The 17,519-nt window shown below is 38.0% G+C and overlaps 3 protein-coding genes across 3 annotated transcripts; 1 reads left to right on the top strand and 2 right to left on the bottom strand.

Annotated features, from left to right (window-relative positions):
• Window positions 1-1,295: 1,295 nt before the first annotated feature.
• LOC146451078 (N-acyl-phosphatidylethanolamine-hydrolyzing phospholipase D-like) lies at window positions 1,296-8,685 on the bottom strand. Its single transcript, XM_085099624.1, has 5 exons — window positions 8,585-8,685; window positions 6,721-6,898; window positions 5,417-6,066; window positions 4,679-4,793; window positions 1,296-3,063 (listed from the first exon to the last, which is right to left on the bottom strand). Exons 2-5 carry the CDS (start codon window positions 6,886-6,888, stop codon window positions 2,890-2,892), a joined length of 1,107 nt encoding a protein of 368 aa, XP_084955750.1. The 5' UTR covers window positions 6,889-6,898; window positions 8,585-8,685; the 3' UTR covers window positions 1,296-2,889.
• On the top strand, window positions 8,659-11,423 carry LOC146451077 (general transcription factor 3C polypeptide 4-like). The gene has a single exon (XM_085099623.1). The coding sequence runs from the start codon at window positions 8,781-8,783 to the stop codon at window positions 11,139-11,141; it is 2,361 nt and encodes a 786-aa protein (XP_084955749.1). The 5' UTR covers window positions 8,659-8,780; the 3' UTR covers window positions 11,142-11,423.
• Window positions 11,424-12,052: 629 nt separating this feature from the next.
• On the bottom strand, window positions 12,053-16,215 carry LOC146451076 (N-acyl-phosphatidylethanolamine-hydrolyzing phospholipase D-like). Its single transcript, XM_085099595.1, has 4 exons — window positions 16,004-16,215; window positions 15,200-15,849; window positions 13,729-13,843; window positions 12,053-13,119 (listed from the first exon to the last, which is right to left on the bottom strand). Exons 1-4 carry the CDS (start codon window positions 16,202-16,204, stop codon window positions 13,012-13,014), a joined length of 1,074 nt encoding a protein of 357 aa, XP_084955721.1. The 5' UTR covers window positions 16,205-16,215; the 3' UTR covers window positions 12,053-13,011.
• Window positions 16,216-17,519: the final 1,304 nt, after the last annotated feature.

Raw genomic sequence — 17,519 nt, 5'->3', positions numbered from 1 at the left:
TTGCAAACCACCTATTGGTGATACAGTGAAAAAAAAAAAAAAAAAAAAAAAAAAATTAAAATCCGCTGCTGTTGTGCTCCAAAACAATCAACAATATTCACGAGTATCCTGAGGTATAAATAAATATTGATGATACATCAGTGGCAGATGTACAGAGTCCCAAGGTGGGATATATAATCAGGTATATTAGTGACATGGAGAAAAGCATAGGGCCACATTGTTTAGATCCTAAAAAAAAAGTCCTATTATGCTAAAACTGACTTCAAAACTTATTAATAATTCATAAGCCCATTGACCTATCCAATAGTCGATAAAACATGACGTACAGTGGTTTTAGAACCCGATAAAAACCTCCTCCTTATGAGTATCCGGTGTTTAATGTTTTTCTTGTATGCTAATTTCCAACGTTCACAAAAACATCATTGTAATGAACTCTCTTGACACACGCTTTTCCTGGATTGTTTTTGAAGCCGTTCAAAAAACTCGGTGCACGTGTTTTATCGGGTCTAAAACCACTCGGCTGCGCCTCGTGGTTTTAAATCCCGGTAAAACACTGCTGCTCGTGTTTTAAACATTACTTAAACGTTAATCAATTTTTCACCTTCGTTTCTCATGGACGGTCGGTCTCGCTCCCTGAATCCGTCTCTAATTCGAAACCAGTTTGTCCCAGAACCTCCACTTCTCATTCTTCATATTTTTATAGAATTGTACGGCAACTCTGGAATACTATGTGTAACGTTGCCTCACCTGAACATTTTGCCAGCCTATAAATTTTCTGCACGTCACATATGCCACTTCGTTGGACTCCACGTACGATATTGACCTGCCTTGTACATGGTCTCTTACAAGAGACTGCCCTTGCCACCGTGCTTAAGCTTTTTAATGTTTCTTATATGTTTTATGGTGTTTAAGGGGTTGCACCTCGCATGGGTCTCGTTGTCCCGTTTTGCGCAATACCCTTTGGACCAGTCATTTTGTTTCTTGTACCTCTGTCTTGTTCCTTGTATTCATTTTGATGTGTCCAATAAAGCTGATGAAATAAATAAAATAAACTGCACTCCAAAAATGTCCAACAGCCCAAAAAAGTCAGGAACATAGCTGAGCCCCCCCTTGGTACACAATGGTCATGGGGCCTGGCCCCCAACTCCCTGTTGATTTTCTGTTTTCTAGTGAATGAACACAAGATTTTCAAACAACCAAATGAGACATTTTCTCTCCGGGTTCCTGCTTTAAAATTTTGCCCGATTGTCTTCAAAGTTTTGGATCTGCGACAGTGAATCACACATCAAGACAGCTGGGCATAACACTGTATTATACTGTATATAATTTTTGCCTAATACAGTAGAATGATTACTACATTATTCTATTATGGTTAAAAAGGTAAAATAAGTACACTGTTTTCGAACTATTAGACCTGAATGGCCTTATAATGTGTGTACATTAATTAACTAAAATGCAAAAACTTCATTTCATCAAAAAAAAAAAAAAAAATTAAGTTAAACGTTGCTTTCCTGCTCTGGGATCACAAATGAAAAATAGAAAATTGTATCTGGATGCAGATTGGATAAGAGTAGTAAAAGGTAAATGTTCTGTAAAAATGATAAAATATTTCAATCGGGCCAACAGAACTTCATCAGCCACGAAGAAAATGAATGTTTTAAAAGAATTTGCTTATATATTCATATGGTACATGTGTAGGTTTCAAGAACAAGTGGCTGGACTCAGTGGCAAGAAACAATTTAAATTAAACCCAACCTTCAAAAACTCATTAATAATTCATAAGCGCATTGACCTATCAAAAGGTTGACAAAACATCACATGCAGTGGTTTTAAAACCCGATAAAACCTCCTCCTTATTCATATGCGGTGTTTAATGTTTTTCTCGTATATAAGCATCATTGCTATGAACTCTCTTGACACACGCTTTTCCAGGAATGTTTTTGAAGCCGTTCAAAAAACTTGCAGCACGTGTTTTATCGGGTCTAAAACCACTCTGCTGCGCCTTGTGGTTTTAAATCCCGATAAAACACCACTGCTCGTGTTTTAAACATTACATAAGATATAAGAACTGGTAATTGAAGACAAATGCTCTTGTAAGCTAAACAATGCCTGAGATTGAAATTTGAATGCTTTTGAAACCTAATCATTGCCTGAGAGATTGAAATTCAAATGATTAAAGGAAGGCTCCCTTGCCTTTTCTAGTAGCTCTCACCGAAGTGTAAGGCATTTTGGCATTACAGTGTATGTTGACAAAGTTCATTTTATGTATATATATTTACATGCTAATCAAAGTATCTAAGGCAGCTTTGCTAGTGCTAGAGTTGACAATAAAACACATTAGATAGCTGTTTAGAATTTTGAGTAAAATAATTTTTAATGTCTTTCAGTGCCAAGTATTTAACTCTAACTTAGTTAAATTTATACATCCTTAAGTAGGTCTAGATATATTATTTATTAATAAATATACCCAGTATGAAATCATAGATAATTAACATCGGTGCAATAAATGTGGCTATATAATAGTCAATTCGTTTAATACACAGCTTTCTTAAAACCTGTATAAACTTGTCAAGCACAAATGATTGTGCATGGTACTTAAAGTACAAGTAATTATTTCATTCTTAATACTACTGAAAGTTTCAAAGTACAAATTTGATCATTTACAATGACTACCTAGCAATTTACCAGGTAAAAAAAGATTGCCATTTGAAAGGAAACCACAGTAAAGCACTTGGTGATTTCAAATGGTCACCTCTTATATTTACTTTATAAACTACCAAACTAACTTAAATGGTATAACTAATAATTTAACTTCAGGAGAAAATGTTCATAATATTTCACAATATATTTGTGAACCTGTGCATATTAGAGCACATTTTTTCCTCACAGCTAAATAGAAGATTCAAACACAGATCCTTTACCAGCACGCCGTTCCTGAGCTAGCTCTGTATCATCCTTAGTGATGACTTTTGTCTCACCATGTTTTGTGGTGATGAATTCTTTTCTTGGAATTCCTTCATTGTCAAGTTTTTCATTTAACTCCTGTGGTGGTGCAAGGTAGTACTAATTGAAAGGGAAAAAAATAAAAGTACTTAGGAAAATTAGGCAATTTTAATGACAAGTAAAATTAATGTAATTATTAGAAATAATTAAGAATTGCATGTTCCACAAAGAAGAGATTGAAGTAAAGATAATACAAGTGAATTGACTTACCAGGATTAAATTATCTAGGTATGTAGCACATTGTCATTCTTTATTAGCAAGCCACAATTTAAGAATATTTCTTTAGCATAATCCACATGCAGCCAATGTAAAGGTTCATCACATATTATGGAAGTTTCCACCAAAAAAATTTAATAGTTATAATATTTGTGACAAACTGTACATAAGCTTCAACCAAAAATACCCAATTGCAACAGGCATATGCTCCTCACTGGTTTCCAGATGTGAGGATGTCCTTGCCAGATGAATGGGCAAGAGGCATGTCTGTTTTACATTATTTCTGGGAAATAGGAGTGGACATCATTGTACTAGCTGGGAGAATTAATGTTTAAGTATTGGAACATTTCATCTTTGGTGATCACTTCCCTTACACTGTATTATGACATCATCGTGACCAGGAGCCGGTATCTCGAAAGTCCCGGTAACTTACTGGGCCCGATAAGTGATTTTGGTGATAAATGTTCCTTAGCGGAAGTCAATTTTTGAATACTAAATTTTAAAATCTTGTAACTGTATGAAAACATTGGCCAAGTACCATGTCTGTAATCACTGTGTACTCACCGAAAAAACATTTAAAATATAGTTATCAGGCCCAATAAGTTACCGGGACTTTCAAGAAACGGGCCCCTGTACTTTTTTAATCAAGCAGTGTTAATCGTGAGGAGAAATCAGAGGCTGGTAACTATTGAGTTTTAAAGGGTTAAATACATATTTTATTGGACAATATTATTTTAACCCAACTGTTGTAGAGATTAAAAGTCAGTATGTGGAAAACACTGAATTACTTTTAATTTTCTAATATTCGCCCCCTTTTGTTAAAACCCTGATATTTACAGGTGTGTTAAACCAAATTGGAGACCTTTATACCCAGGCCTTTAGAGCAACTTTATGATAGACTCATGATCATAACATTTTACTTGGAAACTGATTCACCACAAGAAAGTAAAACTACTCTTAAGAGTGGAAAGAAAAATAATTTGATGAAAACTCCTATGGAATCAATCACCAATCATCTGGATAATTATGAGCCCCACCCTCTACGGTTTCGTCATTCCCTGTTTCAACCCCCACTGAGATGAAATAATGTTTATCAGAGGACTTTAAATACATTGTTATATACCTAGACTTTCACTCAACAAAACGAGCACTGTGATTGGTTGACTCTTGGTCACCTGCCCCTGATCAAATACAAATGTATTCCAACCAGGATACAATTCTGCAGTTGTTGCCCTCTTGGTTTTTTGTTTGTTTGTTTTGCTGTAATTGTTGAAGGGAAAGTCTACATGTAAATATATAACAAAGCACTTAATGTATGGTCCCTCGGGAAACTAGTTAGTTTTGTTTTCCCTCGAGTCCTGATGTTTCACTCGACTTTGATTCGGGAAACATCAGGACTCTCGGGAAAACAAAACTAACTGTTTCCCTCGGGACCATACATTAAGTGTATATTGTTTACCTCATAGGACAAATTAAAGGTTCCCCAGTGAATTCCAAGGGAGAAGTTTGATTTGATGTCCTCATGAATTTCGACTGCAGCTTGCGGGTCAACATGTTGGAATTCCATAAGACCTCTACGATTTAGTACACACACACAAAAATTAATAACATATAAAAAATTTTGTTTGCTTTAGAAGTGAAAGAATTAAGTGCCTCTACACGACTTAAATTTTAAAATCTGTCTGGTTAGAAGACTAATTGCCTTAGATTCTGTTCGATTGACCTTATTCCGGAATAAGAATAAGCGGTTATAGCTGTTATATTTCTCCTTTTAAGTAATTTGGAAAGACATTTCTGCAAACTTTTACTGATACATGATGATTTAAGAGCTGTCTCATTCTCCAGTAACTCCTGAAACCTCTTATGAGGGATTTCTTGTCATCGTTGACTAAGTATTCCTATTCCAGAATAAGGTCAATGGAACGCACCCTCAGTAAAAGAGGACAGGTGCTCTAGGTGAGGGGTATACATGTATATAATTAAAAAAATTATCTGAATAAATGTATTTTATTTTTCCTCAAACTATCGACTGGGCCTGGATTTTTTAGTTTAGTAGTCCTTACCTCATCATGATGATCTTCAGTTAAAGAATTTATTATGATCACTTTTCTCATTGTGTCTAGTTTGTTGGAATCACAGTTTAGGAGTCCTGTCTGGTCTTAAGACACAGGACACCTAACCACAATAGGATGTTTACCTTGGCTTATATGCACCAATGGGAATTGCCGCCAGATCAAATGGTCCATATCTCTTGCCAATCTGTTTGAATATGCCGCAGTAACCAGTGTCACCAGCAAAGAAGAACCTGTTACGTGGACCAATTACCGACCAGCTCCCCCATAAAACCGTGTTCTTGTCATTTATTCCCCTGCGACACCAGTGTTGTGCTGGAGTAAAAGCAAACTTTACAGCTTTTCTTCCTTCTGTAAATTTAGGGTGAGCATGTTCTTCCCACCATTCAAGTTCTACAACATTTTCACAGCCGCTATCCTTCATCCATGAACTTAGTCCCATTGGCACAAACCAGTGAATTTTATCTCCAAATCTCTTGTTCAGCGTACACACTGTTGGATAGTCAAGGTGATCATAGTGGTTATGGCTGATACAAACGGCGTCAATATCAGGAAGCTCATCAATGGTGCAAGGGACAGGACGATAGCGTTTCACTCCAACCATACGAGCCAGTCCACAATAGTCACTGAAAATAGGATCCGTCAGGATATTTAGACCATCCATTTGGACTAGCACTGTGGCGTGGCCAATCCATGTAACTTGGATATCACTTGGTGGAGGTGAATCTAACGTCGCTTTGTCTGGTTTTAGAACTGGCAAAGTTTTGTCTAATTCCTATACAAGAAAAATATTCCTTTATCTCAGGATCTGAGAAACACTCCAGAACAGTCAGGGCTGATTTGGAATATGGACATATAATTATATGGGACTCAAGCCATATGTGAAAGTGACTGGGGATTCATATTTGGAAATTACAGAAAAAGCTTATTGGTAAATTAAAAGTAAGAAAACTTTCTCTCTGTCATGGTCCCACGGGCATTTAATTCTAAGTAAGGAAGATTTTCAGAAAATGGTGTCAAGACCTACTGTAACTTGGTGTGGTTGAAATACAAAATCCCTTGATCGATGAAATCCCAAATTCAAACCCCAAAGTTGCAAGTGTAAGTGTACTTTCAAGAACCAAACAATCAATATCCTCCAGGTTAAAAGCGTGATACTCCATTAGCATGGAGGTTTTGATCACTATAAAAATGATGGGGGTGTAATTTGTCAGAAAATTTTGAAAACACCCCTAAAAGGTACCAGAATCTAGGGGAGTAGCTGACACCACCCCCACCCCCTTCCCCCTGGCTTCTAACAAAAGGTCATATCTGATCACAAGTCAGAAGTACTGATCATTACACTACGGTAACCATAACATTAATGCAACACAGAGGGAAGCATAGTGTTTAGCCAAAACTAAGTTAATCAAGAAACACAATAACATACCTCACTGCGCCTTGGTACATTGGAGTTGTTTGGTGATGTCAGGAACCATTTCATTACATTCCAAGTACTCATCAGACTTCCCTTCCAAGGTAAACTGAACACTCCATTTTCTCTCTTTGCTTTGGGATATTCATCACTTCCAGCAGTATCCTGTGATGATGCCGCCATTGTCAGCTGTCTGATACACAATGAAATTATTGATTGATTGACAGTTGAAAAGGATGTCAAGCCATAGACAGTTCACAGTCCCCCTATTTTTCCGTGGGATTCTCGAGACTGGTACGCTTCGATGGAACTGCCGCCATCTTGGTCTGTAAAAGCGATCGCGATCTGGGATCGAGGGGAGCGGGAGTGGGTGTTAGTATAGTGGGGGAGGGGAAGCGAAAAAATAGGTGGACTGTAACAGCTTCTCACCGTCTCGCGTTGCACCAGCAATGGCAACACCTCATTGGTCAATTAGACAATAGTAGTTCTGAAGCATTGACAGCATGACTGACGTATCTTTCACCGCCAGTTCTAAAACTGGATACGGCTGGCGTGTAATGTTGTGAAGATCGTGGGGAATGTTTTGATTTTAATTGTTTGTCTCGACGGCTTGGAGGCCTCACAGTATACAAACAAACTCGCTGGCATCTTCTAACAAAACATTCAGAGTAAAATTTGTCTCGGTATGGGTCGTTTCGGTGGACGAAACTGGTTCAGAACAGTTGAAAATCAGCGGACATTTGGCAGGCAGCAGACTGCAGTTTTCCGTCTCTTTGGATTGCTTTGAAATAGATGGCAAACTGTAAGGACAACTTTTTTAAAAATTCTCTGGGGCGAAACAACACACACAAAGCAATTGAAACGTTGCTGATCGTGGCTTTCGTCGCAAGCACTGCAGCAAACGCGTGAAGATTTCCCCACTGTCCCATCTTGTGGATCAACTTCAACTCCAAGATGTGCTTTTAAAAGATCCGCTAGAGGAATGCTGACAACTCCAGCTCTTTTCGTGATCTTAACCAAATTTTATGTGGAAATGTACTTGTTTTGCTTCCCGAAATCACCGACTGCTATTTTAAAATAAATGTTACAAATGCGGCATGTATCTGAAGGTTTCACTGTTAGCTTTACTGCATGTGTTCCGTTTGTATTGAAATTCACTTTGCAAATAGCTGATGTACTGTACTGTATTTTCATGCCTATCCTCACTCGAAAGACTTTCGCAACTTTATTTTATTTCACAACTGTACTTTGTTTCGAAATGGTACAGAAACTGTACTGCAACAAGGACTATCGTATTTCCTTCAATTTGACATGTTTATCTCTGGGGAGTATATTTTTTAGTTGATTCAATTAGTCGAGGCGACAAAGTTTCGGCACGCCCCTTGAACAGGAGACAGTAAGAAGCTGTTACAGTCTCCCTATTTTTCCTGCCGCCTCCCAACTCCGCTCCCCTCCCCTCGGTAGTTTAGACACTCTCCCCAGATTGCGCTCGCTTTTACAAACCAAGATGGCGGCAGCTCCATCGAAGCGTACCAGTCTCGAAAATCCCACGGAAAAATAGGGGGACTGTGAACAGTCTAGTCAAGCCAAGAGTGAATTAATTACCTAATCTTTATATAAACTGATTCTCGCGTTTTCCTGTTGACTACACGAACTTTATGTACAAAATATCTCGCAAGTTTTACATTCAGAAATCGAAGCATTTCTGTTCCTACCGATCGATATTAATTTTAAGCCTATAATACTAATAGATTACAATTCAATAACGAAATGAGCTTAAGTTTGGGTCGGGTTTGGGCTTCAATACCTCAAGCGATTACAAGCTTGTGTAACGTTTATAAGTTTATCCTCTATAGAACAAAGCTATGGCGAAATTTACCTTTTAGTGATGTTAGCTTTTCAGGAGAAAAAGCCGTTTATACCCCCAAATCATGAGCTACTCCAGTCCTAGATGAAGTCCACAGGTGCAAGATTTATATTTCTGAAATCCGAAATTCGGTTATGTAAGCCGGCTTCTAATGTCTCCTGATTGAAAAAGCGGGGGACTGGGGTTTAGAAGAGTAAGGCAATGCAACATGGCGGCCGTTCTTGATCAGTTGTTCATTGAGTCTTTACAAGGAAAATCAATAGAAACTGCAAAGCTTAGCTATTCTCCGTCGTATCCTGGCGCTATATCATGGTCTCCAGATGGCCGAATTTCCGTGATTACTGATCAATGTGTTTACGTTCTCACCCCAATTTCGTCTCCTTTACACCCCAGTTTGAATTTGGAAAAGACGACAATTCCTTGTCCCAAGAAGACGTTCCACGTGGATGTCGGAATTGACCCAAAACACACCACTGGTAAAGAATCCCCTGAATGGCACTTGGATCCAAACGTTAACACTACACTTCTTACCACAAAGAGTTTTCAAAAAGTTGCGTGGTCTCCCCTGAATTGCGACAGAAATGGGAGATCTGCCATTGCCACGCTCTTTTCCGATCATCAGCTTCGGATCCATTTGTCTCCAACACTGGGTATCAAGTGGAAGGAGGCCTTTGTCCTGTCGCCTGTGCTGTGCGATTATCTTAAGATGAACAACTTCAAGATCAATGAGGACGTAATGCAAACAGCTGTGAATGTGTCAACTCCACCTGATCACATGGACGAAGTATCGAACAACAGCCAGTATTTGCAGTTTGTCCAGCGAGCACAAATGCTTGCCTTCACTTGTTTGCATTGGTTTTCTGAAATTTACCACATTGCAAGTGACAACTGTTCTCTTGAACTGAATGACTCAGTTGGGGACAACCAGTTTGCCGTGTTGGTGACAGGGAACCAAAGTGGTCACATCATCTTTTGGAAAGTGGCTGTTCCTGTGAGAATTGGTAATCCAGAAGGTGTTCAACTGAAAGGGTTTCTAAACACCCAACTGTCGTGGCCATGCTCCCTGTCTTGGCAACCAGTTACAAACCACCAAGGTCTATTGGCTGTGGGTGGCACAGATGGATACGTAAAAGTGTTTAGCATCAAAGTATTGCCATCTGGCTCTTTCACTGGTGTGGCAGAGTATACACTGTGGGGTGACAAGGATGAAATGCAAGTACAGTGGTTAGAATGGCTGCCATCAGTGCCCAAGATCGATAGTAGTCGTTATCAACTTGCGGCATGTAAAGGATCATCAGTCGTATTATTTTCAATGACTTTGAAAGATGGTGTCCTTATGCAAAAGCCGACCCACAGGATAATCACCAAAGTCCACAGAATGCCCATCAGCGGATTGGCTGTCTCACAAAATGGAACTATTATTACTTGCAGTTTAGATGGCTCAGTGCAAGTTATATCAGATGATGCAAAATCAGTGAGGTCTGTTGATTATGATACCAAGAAAGGCTTCTTATGTAGCGGTATAGGGGTATCTGCAAATGATGCCTTCATAACATTATTCCTATCCCCCTCTACTTGCACACTGCAATCTCTAGAATCACATCAAATTCATGTTCTGTTCATAAACATTGCTTTTGGACCAGCGTCAATCTCTCGGCTGTTGAACAATGAACGTATCAAGATGGATAAGAAGTGGGATGTATGCAAAGCACTTCAATACTTCATTCATAAATGCACAAATGTGAAAGAAGAGGTTCATCATCTGGTTTCCACCAAGGATGTGGAAACACTTTCTCACACTCAGCTAATATTGAGACAGCATCTGCTTTCGCTAATGGTTTTGAACTCCCAGAAAGACCAACAGGACCCGGACAAAACTCAGCTAACAGAATGGTCTGCAGAGCTTGAATGTACATTGAATGACATGTACAGACGTTTGGCAACTGCAGCATTGAAAAGCTGGTTAGAAGGACAAGAACTGGGATCTGTTAATCTTGCAGACTCTGTGTCAGCATTGTTAATATGCGACTTTTTAGTAAAGAAGTACAAAGATTCCGCTGTGCTTGAGTTAGTAACTCAAGTCTACCAAGCCTGCAATGATGTTGATGGCCTAAACATGCTTTCCTCGCTGCAAGGTAAAAGCAAGGAAACTGCCAATCATGCTGCAGAAATACAGATGACTACTCAATGCAACCATTCTGAAGCTGTGAATGGTGACAAGCAATCAGCCATTGAACAAATGGACACTAGCGCAACCTCCACTCAAGCCAACAATGCTGATTTGGAGGATGGAGGTCAAACCATGGTCAGTCTCCCAGCTAGAGAAAAATGCCCAATATGTGAAAGTGCTATTCCTGTTGAGAGCTTAAACTTTGGTACTTGTTTAAAAGGACATAAATGGCAGCGGTGTTGTGTGTCCTTTGCAGTTTGTGCTGATGTATCACCAAGATGCTGTCAGGACTGTGGTCGCTATGTCTCAATTTCACAGCCTGGTTCATCTCCTTGGATGCAAAATCTGTTGCAGTCGACATCTCATTGCCCTTTTTGCTTGGGCTTCTTTCGTGTGTAATCTTAAATCTTAACATAAATCTGTATAGCATGTACAGGTGTATGTATTTCCTAGAACAAGAACTCATGAAGCTTATTATGAGTTTTGCCTTCTCAACAAAAATAAACATGGCATGACTTTTCAACAATTTGTCCTTAGCAATAAATATTGAGTACATTCAACCTCCTCTTTTGTATTGTACAACTTGGTTTAGTAGTGAGGATGTATTGGTTATATTGAAGGGATTCCCAGGAAAGGGGCATATATCACTTTTTTGGTGAATTTTTTTTTTGCAGGATCTTGCTAATTTTAATTACAGACTTGTTTTGACAGGAAAAATGCTGTTCTCTGATTTTTACAAACAAGTCCATATGTTAAGAATTGGCGAGATCCTGCAAAAAAAAATTTCACTGAAAAAGTGATATAATGCTCCTTAAATACAGGAATCCCTTCAATTTCAACTTTCATCAACACCAAGTGGGCAGTTATGCAAGGTACATGTAGAACACATATTAAGTTACTGTAATAATTTTATGGTGTATTTCTGATTGATGTACAGTGTACACTGTAGCTTCTTGGTTTTGTAGGTCGGAGTTTAAATTAAAATGCAAGTTGGTTATTTTTGGCCGTTTTTTTTATGGAATGACTGGAAGTTAGCTGTACTAATAATTATTTTTTGGAGTGGTTTTTTGTAATATTTTTGATTCTGCAGTTCTAGTTAGATATTTGATTTCTAAGAGTTTTCTTATTTAAAGAAGTATAGCATTTGGAAAATATTTTTGTCCATAAAAACTGCAACAATTTAAACTAAACATACAAGGAACATCTTGGCTGTCATTATTAAGAGGCGTCCCTGTTGTGGAGGTTTGCGTCAGGAGAGGTTCAACCATAATTATTCTAGTTAAGACTGTACTAAGAAACAACTTGTAACATAGAAAACAAAAGGACTTTAATTTACGTCTACCATCATTGCCATTGTCTTAATTCAGATGGCTTATGAGCTTGTTAATAAACTATTTATGATTGAAAGATGTTTTGTTCAGTATGGATTACTTCTCCAATGATTTAATCTTTGCTTTTAAAACAGATTCTCCTTGAATTTGAACTGCAAACATAAAGAATCCCTGGCCATTATTTCCACTGGGACCCTAAAAGCTAGCATAACAGGAGGGGCTCACCTCCCTCACCCGACATTTACCGCCAGCCTTGCAAATAAGTAGACCTACATGTACACCTTTCAAAAGCTCTATTTTCACTAGACCCTGATAACCTGCAGCCGCATTGTTTTTTTGGGTTGGGAACATTGTTCTGTTGTTCGTTCTTTTGTCCTCTCGACCAACCATGTAAGATATTGCGAACAGTGCAGGCCACCCCTTGTAAATCACAGCCCAGACTTCAGCCAAGTGGGCCTGTTGACATGTACACATTTTTTTATGTTGATTCTTTTAGTTGTTTGTCCCAGGTCTGGCAGAAATGAAGCTTTGCAAAATTAATGATAATAATCATAAGTGTCTTTCTTGTTTTGTTTTGTTATTATTTATTTATTTATTGTTTATATATGCATTTTAAATTCATAAACAACATCTACTAATGAATGATGCTACAGATGTAACACCTGAATAAAAAGTAAAAATGTACAATTTAAAAGGAACTACAATTTTACATAACACAGATTCAAATCCCATATAATATTATGTTTAGTCTCTTTGGAGAAGTACAACTATATTTTCTCACCCGACTGTTCAATGGGCAAAATAATTTATAATGTACAAGGATTTAATCCAAAAACCACTGGGCAAGGAAAAAGGCAATTTCTTGCAAGCACTTTGTGTTCATTGAACACCTTGAGTACTACAAGGGGAATATTGGGAATATTATTATTGTGATATGTTCATTTTATGACTCTGGTTTCTCCATGCTTTAAGGTGAAGAAACTTGTTTCAGCAATTCCTTTGGACTTGAGTGCTTCAAGCAGATCTTTTGGAGGGTCCAGATAGTGCTAAAAATAATATCATAATTACTTTCAGTTAACAGTAAATTTCTGAATGAAGTCTCTTCGAAAAAAAAGATTCCCCCAAGAAAAACATCGCTCTGAAACATAGAATATATTACTTCACATTCATAGACACTTGTATGACTTGTCGCCTTTTTCATTTAATTGCTGTAATTATTTATTATTTTATCTATTGTTTCTACCTGACCAAACAAATTAACTGTAAACCTTTAAAGGGGCACACAACTGTCTAGTTTAGCTTGGCATAGTAGTTTCAAGTGCCCTGCTACCAGCTTTCTTGTTCAATCAAAATTGATTAATCATAATTTCTTGCCTATTTTGGTACAAATTGTTGTCGTTGTCATTGATAGAAATCAGTTATCCCTTTTAATTGTAGGCCCATGGACTGTTTGGGTTTAGCTGCTTTTATTATCAAAGACCCATCCCATTTTGAAACCAAAATGTCTACCGAAATACATGTAAGTTTCCTGAAAAACAGCACCTCCTCTAGCATCCTTTGAACAAGAATCATACAATGATAGGGAAAGTTTTGGCCCTTAGCTAGATGAATGAGAAAAGCAAAAATAGAAGTGATTTAAATTATAGACTCATTACCTCATATCCTGTAGGAAAAGTACCCCAGTGAATTCCTAGTGAAAAACGACATTGAATATCTTCATGAATACAGACTGCTTCTGTTGGATCAACATGCTGGAAACGTAGAAACCACCTACAGTGCAGAACGTAATACCACCCTGTCATCACCAACTGCAAAACACTCTCGGATGTCAAAAGCTAGCAACATACTAGGCAATTTTATAAATTAATTTTAACCACACATGTGATTTCTCTAACAAGAAAGCTAACATTCTATACCTTGAATAAAATGAGATCTTGGCCATTGCAGTCATGTGACTGTGTAACTTAATAATTATTGTGAAGAAATTGTTTTTTCAGGCTTTCTCTTCACAACTGCTTTAAGTTCCAATACATAACTGCATTAATAGACTCTCATGTATTCATTCTTTCATCTGTGACTGTGTACATGTATTTCATACTTGTAGCTTTCTTTTAAATTGTTTCTATTGTTTAATTTTTTAATCTGGTTATTTAGATGATCAGTTCAAATAAATTATTGAATTGAACAGAACTGACTTAAATTAAATAGAGTAGGTATATACAGTCAATTCCCTTTATTGCGGACAGCCTCGGGACCAGGCATTAGTGTCCTTACAGTGCGATGTGCCTTATACCATGGCCACCCAACAAACGTTTTTTACAAGGTAGACAATCAGGATATGCAAATTTGATTAATGGTCACGCCTCCTTGCAAAGTCCAACAGGCAAGCCATGCAACAGCGAACTATTGAAAACATGTCATTATGCGAATTTGATTAACGGTCACGCCTCCTTGCAAAGTCCAACAGGCAAGTCATGCAACAGCGAACTATTGAAAACATGTCATTTTGCATTTTATGGCTAATTTGCAAAAAAATGTTTGTTGGGTGGCCACGGTAAGGCACGTCGCACTGTAATAGCGAAAGTCTGTAAATTATAGCAGGAATTTATTTCAGTCAAACATCTGTAATTTATTTTTGCGGGAGATTTAAGTGCTGTCAATGTTATTGGGGTGTCCACTATAACGGGGTGTCTGCAAGGCGAGAGTTGACTCAGAGAGTTGACTCACAGTTTTTAACAAATATATTATGAGCTCTAGATTTTTATCACGTGAGAGTTAATGAGGGCAAAGAAAGCCACCACACACTGTTAGGCTACTCACTGTACTCTGAAACAGAATAGATAATGAGTAGCATAGCCAATAAAAAAAAAAAAAATTTGTAATAGAATGCTAGTAGATTCATACTAAATCCTGGTAGAACTGGACTTTTACTCAATTTTTGTTGGAGGTGGGGGGGGGGGGGGTATACAGAGTGAGATGGAGGGAGGGGTCCTGAAGGGAAACTGTAAAACCCAACAACAAACTAAAACCATACATCATTAGTAACTGCCTTCAGCAACTGCTAGTATCACAAGGAAATTTGCTCCTCTATATTCACCGTAAATTTGAAGTTCCATAGAAACTAACCTTGGTTTATAAGCACCTATAGGTATGGCAGCAAAATCAAATGGTCCAAATTTCTTTCCAATCTGCTTGAATCCCTTACAGTATCCAGTATCTCCAGCAAAGAAGAATCTATGTTTCGGTCCCACAACAGTCCAGCTTCCCCATAACACTTTATTTTCATCTGTTAATGATCTGCGGCACCAGTGCTGGGTAGGAGTGAAGATAAACTTCACAGAAGTTCCGCTGTCACCACGCTTCGGGAATTCAGCCTCATCCCACCATTCAAGTTCAGTGACATTTTGACATGTACTGTCAATCATCCAATTTTTCAATCCCTTGGGAACAAACCAATGCAACTCTTTGCCGAATCTTCGATTCAGATCTTTAACAGTATTGAAATCTAAATGATCATAGTGGTCGTGGCTGATACAAACTGCATCAATTCTTGGAAGTTCATCTACAGTACAAGGTGACGGCCGGTAGCGCTTGATACTCAAGACCTTGCTTGGCCCTGCATATGTGCTGAAGTTTGGATCTGTTAATATATTGAGCCCATCCATTTGCACAAGCACACTTGCATGTCCCAGCCATGTTACTTGAATCTGATCTGAGGGGGGTGATGCCAAAATCTCACTCTTGGGGGTCAAGACAGGAAGAGTTTTGTCTAGTTCCTAGAATCAAATAAAAATAAAGTGTCACATTTTAGGAAATTCGGTCTTTAACGTATTATGATTACAATACGACACATGAACAAAGCTCAAAATATTGCAATGAAGCCATCGATAGCTTTTATTATTTACAATTTATTAGGACACCGGGACTTGCCTCAGTATTGAACCGATAAAGGTTCCTCCAAGTGCCCCCTATTCCACGTTCACTTTTCTCTTTAAACCGCCATCTGAACAAATCAGCCTTTGAAGGTCTCACCCCGTTACCCCAGGGATCGACATAACGACCATTCAACTTTATAGCTTTCTGCAACTCCTCGATTCCGCTGTCTCCTTCGGCTTCTCCGCCTTCCGCCATATTTATTATGAAATTCCAATCCCATAATGCAACGCTAATATTTTTAAATATTATTCATATTTTTAAATATTATTCATGAATAAATATTATTATTTAAAATTATTCATTTACAGGCCATACCCAAGCTCACGATTGTGAAGTGCTCGTCCACTCAAAATTCGGGTTTTTTCGTCGAAAACTGAAATTTTGCAAACAAAACAAAAGCATGCAACTGAATCCCGGATTTATACCATGCGAAAAAAAATGTGCAGCCCATTTGAATTCGTACAAACATTTAACTGGCGCACGCCAAGCGCGGAAAAAACACCAGCAAGTCGAATAACGATTATTTTTGCACCTTATTGGTGAAAGTAAAGCAGGTTTGCTAATTGAATGGAACATACTGCGAGCTATCTTATAGCCACCTCTCATCGCTCCCGCCCCTACGGGGGTTCGCGAAGGAGAGACTTTCAGTGTCTAAAAGTATGTCCATTGTCATAAAATCTCATTTTAAACGGTTGAGTTAACCATGATAATGTTTATTACACAGTGTGCACGCAATTTGTTTAATAGGTAACGTTTCTTGCAATCATAATTGTCTAAAACACTCTTGTTTTTAGATAACCAGACTGAAACCTGACAGTGCATTTGGATTTTACTGCCTGGCTAAGTGTCTTGACAAAATTGGCAACAAAGATGGAGCTCAAAATGCTATGCAAACAACGCAAAGCTTATCATGAACGATAGCTAACCAAGTATTTGAAACAAACTGGAGCTTGTTTCAAATTCCGAATATAACTGGAACCCAGGCGATAATTTTTTTTATTCCCATTTTTTCCTACCTGTTGGTGGTTAGTTTTAGTGCGTGAAATGGTCAATAAATTTCACGAATTATAAAGATTTAAAAAATCAATAAAACACGAATTTATGCTCCAAATTGAGCAATCAGTTCACTAGTTATTACATTCCTGTTCGTTTCTCTAACTTAAAATCTTGCATTATTTTTTGACTCCTGTTTTTTTCCGTGGCTCCAAATAGAGCAACAGGTAGCAACATTGTAAGCTCAAGTTCCACGAATTTTAAAACACATTCAAGACGAATTTGACAACTTGAGTTTTAAATGCGTCTTACATGCGTCAAAGTTGTAAAATGCATATAATTAGCGTTTAAATTGAATCTAACTTGCTTAAAATGGGGCTAAAATGCGTGTAACCGGCGTTTTTAAATGCGTTTTGGACGCGTTTCAGGCTCTTTTCAAACGCGTTCCAGATGCATTGAACGAGTTTTGAACGTGGTCAAAACCCGTTCAAAACGTGTTTAATCGCGTACAAAACGC

Source organism: Pavona decussata, unplaced genomic scaffold (genome assembly GCF_977016875.1).
Source record: "Pavona decussata unplaced genomic scaffold, jaPavDecu1.1 SCAFFOLD_403, whole genome shotgun sequence".
NCBI classification, from domain to species: Eukaryota; Metazoa; Cnidaria; class Anthozoa; order Scleractinia; family Agariciidae; genus Pavona; species Pavona decussata.
This window is presented reverse-complemented; position numbering and strand designations above follow the sequence as displayed.

Excerpts from the sequence above, each read along its gene's own strand:
- LOC146451078 (XM_085099624.1), bottom strand. The coding sequence starts at position 6,888 with ATGGCGGCATCATCACAGGATACTGCTGGAAGTGATGAATATCCCAAA. Across the intron at positions 4,794-5,416 it reads ATTGGTGCATATAAGCCAAG|AGGTCTTATGGAATTCCAAC; the intron begins GTAAACATCCTA and ends ACTAAATCGTAG. Across the intron at positions 3,064-4,678 it reads CCTTTAATTTGTCCTATGAG|TACTACCTTGCACCACCACA; the intron begins GTAAACAATATA and ends CCTTTCAATTAG.
- LOC146451077 (XM_085099623.1), top strand. The coding sequence starts at position 8,781 with ATGGCGGCCGTTCTTGATCAGTTGTTCATTGAGTCTTTACAAGGAAAA.
- LOC146451076 (XM_085099595.1), bottom strand. The coding sequence starts at position 16,204 with ATGGCGGAAGGCGGAGAAGCCGAAGGAGACAGCGGAATCGAGGAGTTG. Across the intron at positions 15,850-16,003 it reads TTTATCGGTTCAATACTGAG|GAACTAGACAAAACTCTTCC; the intron begins GCAAGTCCCGGT and ends ATTTGATTCTAG. Across the intron at positions 13,120-13,728 it reads CTTTTCCTACAGGATATGAG|CACTATCTGGACCCTCCAAA; the intron begins GTAATGAGTCTA and ends TATTATTTTTAG.